The sequence below is a fragment of the Physcomitrium patens genome, chromosome 19, assembly GCF_059467195.1.
Source record: "Physcomitrium patens ecotype Gransden chromosome 19, ASM5946719v1, whole genome shotgun sequence".
NCBI classification, from domain to species: domain Eukaryota; kingdom Viridiplantae; phylum Streptophyta; class Bryopsida; order Funariales; family Funariaceae; genus Physcomitrium; species Physcomitrium patens.
The window spans coordinates 6,449,337-6,460,995 of NC_143428.1; the positions used below are offsets into that span (position 1 = coordinate 6,449,337).

The 11,659-nt window shown below is 39.8% G+C and overlaps 2 protein-coding genes across 3 annotated transcripts; both read right to left on the reverse strand.

The window, feature by feature from the left end:
- Positions 1 to 2,841: 2,841 nt before the first annotated feature.
- On the reverse strand, positions 2,842 to 4,196 carry LOC112272862 (peptide methionine sulfoxide reductase A5). 2 transcript variants are annotated; one of them, XM_024501027.2, is made up of 2 exons: positions 3,955 to 4,196; positions 2,842 to 3,758 (listed from the first exon to the last, which is right to left on the reverse strand). In XM_024501027.2, exon 2 carries the CDS (start codon positions 3,721 to 3,723, stop codon positions 3,097 to 3,099), a length of 627 nt encoding a protein of 208 aa, XP_024356795.1. In that variant the 5' UTR covers positions 3,724 to 3,758; positions 3,955 to 4,196; the 3' UTR covers positions 2,842 to 3,096. The 2 variants fall into 2 exon arrangements, with proteins under 2 accessions (XP_024356795.1, XP_024356794.1); XM_024501026.3 differs by having other exon boundaries at positions 2,842 to 4,180.
- A 2,589-nt stretch (positions 4,197 to 6,785) lies between these two features.
- Positions 6,786 to 11,423, reverse strand: LOC112272729 (uncharacterized). The gene is made up of 10 exons (XM_024500786.3): positions 11,170 to 11,423; positions 10,573 to 10,926; positions 10,032 to 10,292; positions 9,828 to 9,920; positions 9,064 to 9,407; positions 8,616 to 8,788; positions 7,751 to 8,322; positions 7,513 to 7,606; positions 7,284 to 7,338; positions 6,786 to 7,009 (listed from the first exon to the last, which is right to left on the reverse strand). The coding sequence occupies exons 2-10, from the start codon at positions 10,892 to 10,894 to the stop codon at positions 6,950 to 6,952; spliced, it is 1,974 nt and encodes a 657-aa protein (XP_024356554.1). The 5' UTR covers positions 10,895 to 10,926; positions 11,170 to 11,423; the 3' UTR covers positions 6,786 to 6,949.
- Positions 11,424 to 11,659: the final 236 nt, after the last annotated feature.

The following is an 11,659-nucleotide window of genomic DNA, read 5'->3' on the forward strand; positions in this document are numbered from 1 at the left end:
GGCGCCTTCATTGGGTGCATCATTCGTCGCACCCTCGGTTTCATTGCAACTCCGGTGTGCGTGGATGACAGCACGTGGCAAGCTTGACACGTTGCCCATTGTCAACTTTTGCGCAAAAGTGTCAGAGTATCTCCGACATTACCATAATTGGCGATCTGTATCGCCCGATAGTTTGTGCAATCATTAATGGGAATCATGCATTCTCCAGTGCTTCGCCATCGGGTTTGTCCTCTTTCACTCCTCTTCATGAGATCACATGGACTGGAACTGGAAGAGGTCCCCAGATCTCACCCACACTTCGAACTCATTGAAGCTTTTCTTACCACCAGGGCGTAATCCATCTTCCATTCTCTACTACTTGTCCTCACGTCTAATCAATGCTTACACGAGTTCCTGCTCCTCCTTCACATCGAACAGTGATTTACTGTACCGCTGAGAATTACTGTGGATTTGCTGTGAGGCTCCAAACTGGTCGGTTAATTAATATCTGACCAACGTATCCGACCATTACCTGAATAATTGTATAAGGTCTGGCACTTCAAGTCTGTGCTGACTGGGGTGTGTACTGCAATGGCTTTTTCGGCGCTATTCACGAGACGTTTGCATGACGATCTGGTTGTCGAGTGTGGGATGAGGTTCGGTATTTTTGAATGACAGGTTACTTACCTCAGGATTTTAGATGCACTATCAAAATAATTATATCAATGAAGTAGAAAAGTAAACAATAGTAAATTGAAGAGGCTTACTATATGTTACTAGGCTATCGTTGGTAATGAAATTGGTGTCCGATGCAAAGCACTTTGAAACACCAACACGCCCACTTTACTCTACCCATTTCTGTACACCTGTGGCAGGAATTCGACATGAATCGTAGTTGGTTGGATCTCTGTAAGTTGCGATTTGGGGAAACCCATGCAGCAGGTCTAATTTCCTGCCGGGATTTTAATTTGATTTCTCCACATCTATTGTTAAACTCGATTGTGGGTGTGAAGCTTGCTATAATATGAACCAGAGGGAGTTCAGCTCGTTTCGCTACATCCTAAAATTGTGGAATTGATGTAACTCTTTTAAGTATATTTCGTCACAGTTGTGCACTTGTGTTGTAGAAAAGAAGCCATTTACCGCAAGGCAGGATGCCTCAGGTTCCTAGGGAATACCGACATGGGCACTGCAACAGTAAACATTGTGTCGGTGTTGTGTGCATCTCTGGGCCACGGATTCTACTCCGTCCATCCTTTGGGGCATTCAGATCCCTGGCCACTGGTGATCAACCGTCACGCCTTATGGACAGTGTCGACGCTGCAGGAATTTGCAGCGTTTCCTCCACCACAAGTTACCCGGCAACTGGAGACGCAGCGGACAGATTTGTTTTGAGTACTGTGTGCCGCATCTGTGTTTGCTCTTCTTCTTTTTCGTTCCTTAGGGAAACTTGGTCCATTTGCTACAAGAAACTCGTGGGTTTGGGGTACCATTACAGAAATTCCGGCGACCACGAATTTTCTGTCATCTCTCATGACTGTCCATGTTTAATTAAATTCCCCTGTTGTGCTCACGTCGTGCACCGCGAGTCAATTGCTAGTCTCTTGGAAATCTGCAAAGAGATCGACACAAGTACTGGAATCTGAAATATTTAATGGGGAAAATGATGATGCTGTGTCAGGCCTTGAATCGGCCATGTGCTGCAAGAAGATCTGCATGTGGACCATGCGGAGTGTGTGGCAGCGTGAGAGGCTTTGGTGCACGTTACTTGTCACATTTTCGGATCTTGCTGAACCCTAGGAATCCACTTGCATTACCGCCATTTTAAATTGAAAACGATGTGTTAATTCCATACATTAGTTAGGACGCTCTCTCAGAAAGAAAAAGGTGCACATCTCGATGTCTGGAACTGTACATGGGCGAAGATACTTTTTCTTAAAATAAAATATTACGCCCGTTTTCCACGAGTTTATCAAGCTCTTTGAAAACTCAACCCAAGTGCGTATTTTACTGTGGGCACCTTGCACGTGATATAGTCTGGTATTTTGCGTGATCTAGTCAGGGCTAAACGCGTTATACCAGTCGGTTATGACGCGAAGCTGAACTCCATGACAGCCAACTGCGCTGGATTCTTATTCGGGGTAGTTGATTTAAGCACGACCTTGTCATCTTGGTTCAGTTGGGTTCTCTGTTGCCAGTTTTAGCTCATGCCTAAATGGATTCCTAGCGCCAGTTGGCATTTCAGATCACCTTTCTGCAGTATCAACTTCGGCTTGGTGAGGTGGTTCGTCTGAGAGCCGATTGTTCTGCCGAAGCGGCGATTGAAATATTTCATTCTCCTTTTATCTCGTCTCTACTCAAGATTATCATCATTGAAAAGGGTTGAAACGCAACCACACGAAGGTCCTGGGATCGGCTCAGTGACGGAAACCCTGACAGCTTGGAAGGTGTGGTACAGGTTGAGTGAAGATTATCTGGTTCAAAGCCGAAGGATTGAATGCTTCGGCCAATTCTCAAGTTTCTAAAGTTTGAAATGCTCATCTAGGTATTTATAACATACCCGGCAATATCTCATACTAGTCAGAAGCTCAAATCCATACAAGAAGGCAGCATCCGTCATTTTACACACAACTAACTTCTAGCGCCATCGATACTGGAGAAGCAAGACTATACTTACTTACACATCCAGTCAAATGTAAGTAACAAGATTCCTCGAGATTTTTTGATTCTGTAATGAAACTACAAATTTGGCATGATCCCAATCTTCCCTAACTGAGAATTACACCATAAATATTCCACACAATTCCTCAAATGTGAAGGTCAAATCAATTCGCTGCATTGTTGCGAGGAGATAGTGGCATGGAAATGAAACTGGAAGAAATTTACTTAAATTACAGATTTGGACAAAGCTTACATTTTAAATTGTGATTTGACTACTGTATTGAAACACTGAATGTGACCTCTCTAGATTTGCAACCCTAAATACTGTCACAACTCCCATAGACACCACAGGATCTGATTTGAACACCTACACAGTAAAATTGAAATTGCTAAATGGGAGCAAAATTACAGAACTAAACGACCAGCATGTCAATCTACATATAAGGCGCATCACATCTAAAACTGCAGAATCTGCTGTAGATTAGGTCGAGTCAGCAGAAAAGGACTGACCTTAGTATCCAGGAGTTTCTTCATGTTTGGAGGGCACAAATTTGCAGCATATCCGTTCAGCTTCGTCGCCAAAACTGAAGAAGTCAGGTCTTCGTCTGAAATATCGCCCAAAAGTTGGAACAATTGGGGTTTCCTTCGAAGCTCGAATTTCTGATGTTCTGCCTCTGCGAGGTAGAAAACCCCCATACTCTGAATCTCTGTCACAACTTCGCTCTGTGGCAGCTTATTCTGCTCCGCCGCTTTGCTCTTTGCGGCTACAGCAGCTTCCTCATCGTCTTGTGTGAAAACCACCGACCTGTACTGCGGACCAACGTCTGGACCCTGCCCGAAAATTTGAGTGGGATCGTGATTGGCCCAAAAAACCTTCAACAGCTGCTCAAACGAGATCATGCTTGGGTTATATTCTACCTCTACAGCTTCGGCATGATCGCCAACGCTGTGGTAATCAGGGTTTTGTTTCAACCCTCCCGCATACCCCGCCCTAGTTCTCACCACCCCTGGCAAACAACCAAACGCTGCCTCTCCTCGCCAAAAGGATCCCAGCGCAAAGGAAGCAACCCTCGTTTCTCCCATGTTCTTCGAAGTCTGATCGGGTCTGATTGCGACCACTTGAACGACCAAGACTCCCACAGTCACAGCCCATAAATACAAAACCCTAGACTTCACCATCTGACATACCACCTCAACTCCCATCTCCAAGCTCCGACAAAACCCAAAAAAAAAAAAGAGGTAAAAGACGAAAATGACTCAATTCAATTACAAATCAAAAACCCTCGAAACAACCGACCATGCACCGTCTCTCACCAAATCAGAGATTCTTCAACGCTCGAACACGCTACACCCCGTTGTCTCCGTTTCTCCACTTGAGGGAAAAATGTCTGCATAAGTCTGAACCCTGAAAATCTTTGATGAATCATAACCTACAGTAGCGGAAGAAAATCGGCATCGTCTTCAGGATAAATGGGTACGCGGAAGTAAACCGCAATTCAACACATTCCGCGACAGATGGGCAGCAGCAGCAGCGGACAAGGAGCTGGAAGACGAGTGGACCATGTGCGGACCCCTGTTCCCTAATTTCAGGGGCCCCCTCCTACTCGGACCGACCGCTGGTCGGGGCCACCTTCGTCACGCAATTTGGTAAGACAAAAATAGTGTGAGGGGAAACAACTTGGATGTTTGATGTGGTCAAATGTAATCAATTCGAAGAAATTATATGGGCCTTGTGGGGACATCTTCTACCTTCTCATATTACTATTGTCTATTTCGTAGATAAAAATTATTGTGAAATTCCTTTAGTTAGATAAAGGTTTTTGATAAAGTCAAATTTTTTTGGTTGTTTTTATCCTTCTCTATCCAATTCTTGTTGTTTTTCATGATTTTTATTTTATTTTATTAGATTTCAATTCTTAATACATTATGTATAATATTTGTGTGTAATATTCTAATGTTTTAATGTAATATTTTAATATTATAGTATATTTCATTGGTTTTTTTTGGATCCAAATTTATTTCTTTTTTTTATATATATTTTTTATAATTTGTTGTTTATTTTGGTTGTTCTTTCATGTTTCTATATTATTGTAACTTCTATCATTAATATCTATATTCTTGAGGTAAGTAGAGGTAAATTGAAGTTGGTATAAATAGATAAGGTAGATAATATTTTTGTTGAGAGACATTCAAAAATCTTTCTAAACTTAAATTAGATTTGTAATTGCATCATGAGGGTACAATAACTTCTCCAAGAGTTTTTTTATTTACAAAAAAGTAACTACATTCAAATTTTGCAACTTAGATATTTATCTTTTAAACTTTGTGGTTTTTAGAAAGCTTCTACATGACCTTTTTCCTAATTAGTATACATAGAAACAAGATTCAAGCCATCATTAATCTAATTAATATATTTTTTGTGTTCTACCCTTGATTCATAATATTATAGGCTTTGTATTTGACTATATCTATTCTCATACATTATGATCTTATGAGTATATTTCATTTTAGTTTCTAAGTTTAATTTTGAGTTGAACGGAATAAATATTTTTATAAGCGTATTTATAGTAATTTCTTTAACAAGATGTTTTTGCCTTTAATGACTTCATAATTGAGTCTAATTACTTAACTTTGTTTTTGATTATGATTATTAGTAGTTTATTACTACTAAATTGTTATTATTCATCTTTGGCATTGTTTGTTTTTGTAATATAATGGTTGTTCTTTGTCTTTTAATATACTTAAAAGCTTTATGTGAAGTTTGTAGTTAGATTTTTGTTTATTATATTATTAAAAAAATTCAAAAACTATATATATGTATATATATTTATACATACATTTGAATTTGATTTTAACAACACAACAGTTTTTTAAAAACACAAAAGAAGTAATTTTTATGAACGAGCACACAAAAGTTGAAAAATTTCTTAAAGTACATTTCAAATACTCTAGAAATTATATTTGAAAATGGTTTGAGAAACAATATCATTATAATGCCAGAAGCATGTGTTGTACAATTGCGAAGTACCATAGGTTAAATTACTGAGCACCAGGAGTCTAAATTGATCAATTTTATGTCAAATTTTCAATTTTTTATAAAATAAAAATTCTAAGAGTTTTAATTTTTTATAGTAATATCATTTATTATTTCATTAAATATTATTTTAAAAATTGAATGTTTGTTAATTTTACACATTTTATAGTTTTTAAAACATTTCAAAAACCAGGTTTAGGGTTTAGGGTTTAGGGTTTATATATTTTTAAAATTGAATGTTTGTTAATTTCATATATAAAATTTCATATATAATTATTTAACAATATTAAAAATATTTGAATCAACAATCATTTCACCCATAATTTTTTTCATATAGAAATATTATTGAAGATTTTGGTGCACATACTGACTTTATGTTTTATTACCATAATAAAAGTATATAAAATATATGTATAAAGTCATACTTACTAATACTTAAAATCATAATGTTATAGTTAGAATTTAAAATTCCTAATTACTGACTCATTTTTTTTTATAACATCATGGTTTTATTATAAAAAATCTATTAAATTTTTGAAAAATAATCTTTACATCTTTTGGTTTTAATTTGACTTTAAATTGTTTGATTTAATTTAATTTAATTTAATTTTTTTAAGTTTTTTTTATACGTCTCAAATTTGTTTCCTTGAACCCCTACAACCAATCTTTGAATCATCCTAACCATTGGATGTCTATTATTGAACTGGCCACAAAATCTGAGTCAGCTACCCAACATTCGCCTACATGTAATTGAAGAAAAGAGGCAAAAATCCACAGTTACTGATGATTTGTACTATCAATCAGTAACTGCTACACAAATAAAAATATATCTACGTTAAATTGATTTACTCTTTATTGCAGCTTTATGAAACAAATTGAAACTTATAGAAATCAAAAAAGTTGAAGTTTCGAAGATGGATTGGTAATATTCTTGTTGATGGACAGCAGATTGGACAAATTATATAAAAAATGTGGAAGAGTATTTGGTTCTAATACAGTCCGTACAAGGATTCAAGCATTTCAGGAACAAAGGCAGCAGATGATGACACTAGTGACATCGACTAATAACCCTTACAGAGGCATTTCAATGGAGTGTTATTCACAATTCATGAAAACCCGAAACAGATGTTTAGACATTATCATTAACAAAAATTTGTATTCGCTTCTTAAAAGATTTGAGAAAAACCTCAACATGAGCTTTCCCGTAATGGTTTCATCCTACGCTAACCAATGAACTATCTGTGGTTTTGTGAAGTGATATTTTCAAATCCAAATCTAAACTGCAGGCTCTTTCCTATATTCTCTAAGTATCACTGGTACACTGGTTGGTGGGACCTGCACAATCACAACAATTAATCGTCAGAAAAGCACTATTCACAGAAAAAAAGCTCATACGTAGTCCATAATGATCTGCTTCTGAAAACAGGACATGAGGGTAAAAAAATAAAAACGTCGCATGGAGTATACAACTGAACCGTTAATGGCCAAATACAAAGCGCTGCTTTTGTTACCTTAGAATGGACTTAGTTACAGAGACGTGAAAAAGCAAGTTTGAATGGACTGATTAGCTGTAGATTAAAATCGTACTAAGTACAAAATAGATTCTCACCATGCCAAGCTCGGTGATGATCATGGAGACATAATCTGCAGGCGTTGCATCATATCTGCAACTCACGGCAAATCAAATTATAAACGATGCCAAAACACCCTTGAAAGGGCAAAAGAATGTTAGAGGTATTACTAAAAGACTGCTACGTGGCTAATAAACTTGACATAATTTGCTCGATGTTGTGGCTGTTTTAACTCAAAGAGGTAGCTTTACAAATCAGAACACATACGTGAGGTTTAAGAGCTGCAAATGTTCATTGTCAGCCCAGCCTTCAAGAGCTGACTCTTTCCTCCCTGCCACCTTCACCAATGCATCCGGGTCGCCTGTCACCAAAGCAAGACACATTGTCAAGAACTTGTTCACTACAGAAATTTTTAAAAACCAGAAAGTAAGGAAACACAAGTATCTCCCAGACAACATAATTATCGATTCCCCAAAGACGAATAGGACGCAGAAATGTTACATACCCAACTCATTAGAAGTGATCGAATCGAGTTGCACCCGCTCATGAAACTTGTAAGTTTCACAGCATATCATGACGGGCACACCACATGAATGAGCAACCATGGCAACACAAGCCGTCCCAACTCGTGCATAGACAGTCCCATTAGCCAAAACAGATGCTGCCCCAAGAAACACACGCGTAACCTCTTGCATGATGTAGGGAACAGCATTCGTATGGGTGTAGGTACAATGAATATCTTTGCTGAGAAGGGAACGAAGAAGACGTCGCCCTTCGAGTTTAGGCCTGGAATCAATAACCACAACTCGGAATTTTTTGCCCATCTCTTTCGCTCTCACTAAGATCATTTCCACAACAGAGGAATATCCATGAGTAAGAACGACGTCTCCGTCTCTGATTTTGGTCACCGCATGCTTGACGATCTCTTTATCCGCAAATACGATCTTCTCCAGCATAAACGTATCGATGTCGGCAATCAAACTAGCTTTGGCTTCGGCCTCAGGAAGACTAGGGTCCAGCTTTGCAATTTTCGCTTTGAGAAGGCGGATTGCATTGCCCATGCTTATTGAAAGGGGTCTGCATTCAGATTGTTCAGTTCACCAATAAAAAAAAAAAGAAGGTGGAAATAAGCAATGCAATCTTTCAACCGAATAAAATAAAATAAAGTTCGATGAAGCCCCGCACTTCTATTTCAGCGAGGTAAACAATCGTTCATACCGCCGAAGCATATTAGTGCAAGAGTCATATGTAGATGGTATTAAATGCTAGTCCAATCCTTAGCAGGTATAGATCTGATGCCAAACCATTTCACAAGGCTTCTAATTTTCCAAATACATAGAACCTCTCAAACGATGGATTGTAATACTTGCCTGCAAGTAATGAGAAAATTAACGTGGTTGTTGGTTCTTGTCACCAAATCACGGACCAAAGTCTTCTCAGGAGGGGTTTCATAGTCTATTATCATGCTTCGAAGAGCCATCAACATGGCCACACATCGGGCATTACCTCCTACTATATCTCCAGTCAGGTACTGAAGACCAACCTGCCGCATCCACAGAAGCATCAACCCACATTTTTTGTTCAAAAATTGACAAAATAAGTACGAATAAGGATGCTTATACCCCAATTCCGATTACAAACAGGAGGATTGGCAAATCATAAAAATATTTCGCGGGAACGAGCCAAGTGAAGATGACACATTAATTGAAATTCAGGTCAGATTGTGCTCTGCTGGACACTTCACGAGTCCAACTTTCAAGATGAGGGTACGAAAAGGTCGTAAAGATGTCGTGATGAAAATTGAACAAGTGGTCGAACCTGGTAGACTGCAGGATGCGGGTGCATGGCATCATCTTGAAAGAATTTCGCCTCCAAGGATGGTAGCTGTGTCCCGTAAACGAACTGAGGCAGGTGCCTGAAGAGTTCAACACGGTTCTTGGTCTCTGTTTGTTCCACTAAAGACCGCCTTTTGGACTTTGCTACTCGTTCCTTGTCGTCAAATTGAAGGCGAGGAGCTGGAACTTCTTTCTTCTTCTGATTTTCGCTGGATTTGTCTGATCCTTTCTTCTCAGGTGCTTGTACGCTCTTCTTTTCCGGTGCATTGTCCTTTTTTCCTTTTGAGTTCTTGGTTTGAGCATTAGGATCTCCTCCTGCTCCTCCTCCTGGTAAGAGAAAAATACGCTCATGTGCTTCAGATTGAAAGTTTCAGTATAACAGTGTTTAAGAAATAGCATGCTAAGCAGAATCTTGGAACTGCTAGCCGATATCGAAAGGCACCTAAACACCAAAGTACAAAACAATCAGAAATAGTTACTGAAGGACTTTATTTTTTTATTTTTTTATTTTTTCTTACTTTTTTCAGATAATGAAACATATGAAAAAAATTCTGAGTATCACATATCGAGGCTATCAACTGTTCTTACCAAATTCACAGACAATTCATGCTTGGTGATCATTGGAGAGTATAAGATGTTAAGAAGGGTCTAAAATTGCATGGTGTTTCAACCTTTTATCAGTTTGAGACTAAAGTTTGAAGAAGTGACTCCATTCAGCACGACAACGACGTTCCAGTGCCCACTTACCAGTTCCTTTACCAGCCAATTTCGCTGCCCGATCTGCCTCTTGCTTCGCTCTCCTCTCAGCTTTTGATGTTCTTTCCTTCAGTGGCTTGGACCCTGAGTTCAAAACTTCCGGTGATAAGAATTTACACGAAAGTTGTCAATTCCCGTAAACCCGTCACATCCATGAAGCAGTATAAAGGTTCATCTGAATGACAGGAAACATACCATCAGCAGGTGCTTCGGAAGACTTTGCATCACTGCTTGACAAAGCTGGAATTCCACGATTATTCGCTTTCGAGCCTTTACCAGGCTTACCGCTGGCTACACCACCATCAATCACTGCTGAGCCAATGGCTGAATCTGAGGTCTTCTGCTTGACCCTCTCTGCGAAAGCTCCAACTGTGCTGCCAGTAGGCCTACCCAGTGGTGATGATTCGGCAACACTCTCAGATACCAAACTACCATACACATCATTGATTGTGCTCCCTGCAAACGAGGCACAATCTTATATTAAGATTTCCGTGCACCAATTGGCAGGATTTGGAGATCAACTGAATTGAGGGCCATTAAATCCACTACTCTTGCAGCAAGACTCGGCAAGTGCAATCCTTGAGCTACGCTCAACACAGTAACAAGTCTAACGAGTCGGTTCACTTTGACAACTGAAAACCTAAGTCCTGTCAGTCCTGCTTAAAAGGGAAGTAAATTGAAATTTGAAAAGACGCTGAACATGGTCCTCATTGCTAAATCAGAGGATGCACCAAACCTCCTTTGCTGGAAGGCAACGACGACCCGTCGAGTACAGAATCATTAGGATTGTAGCTGGCAGTTGGAGCAGAGGGAATGTCAACCTCATTTCCTCGCCTGTGAGATGGGGATGGCACCGCCACAGGGTCAGCCTTCAGCGAATGAGGAATTTCGATAACAGGACGCGTCGGAGCAATAGTAACAGGCGTGGGCGAATTAGTAGTTAAGTTTCCAGCCTCTTTTTCCATTACTCCCTCACCAGGGCTATCAGCGTTCGGCGTCACAAATCCAACCTGGCGCACCTTAGGGCCAATCACAGGTGCACGCCGTCTGGAGTCCATCGCGTCTACCGCAATTTCCAACGCATCCGCAGCTGTAACCTAACTCAGTTAGCACGCCAGAACCCCTCCAATCACAGAGACATGAATTCGCACAACCTCGGAAGACTCCCACCTTAAAACCCATTCACCAACCCCTCTCACCCACAAACCCTAAAACTGTCTCCCGACCAAATTCACTCCAGTTCACTACCTCACCTCCAAACTCTCTATAAACCCATCAATCCAGCAACCTTCCTCATGCCCACACCCAGTCCACAAACCCACAAGCTCCGTACCTGGCACCAATCAATGCAATGACACCAGATAGAAGCAACACCACGCCTCCACCTCCTCCTCGTGAAAAAACAACACCCCTACTGCACTACTACAGTGCGGCAAGCGAGAGCAAGAGTTTACCACCACTCCCACCACCACCACCACAAACAACCCCCGGGGGAAGCGGAGAGAACGAGGCAACGATGATGCCTAAAAACACACACGAAGTAACTCGATTGAAAATTGTGTATTGCTCCTCCTCCTCTACCTCACCCGCTTCGTCTTCGTCGTCTCTCACTGTTGAAGAGCATTGTTTTTTGTAACTTTTTCTGAACCTTTTTTTTTTTTTTGAGTTTGCTGGATTGCTTTTGATGACACGACACCAACTCAGTTTCAATTTTTTTTAAAAAGTTCTCTGAATCATCCATTTTTCATGAAATTTGCTTCATGTCAATTTTTGCAAGTTGGGACATTTTTGAATTAAATATAATTGTTTCTATTGAAGAGTGT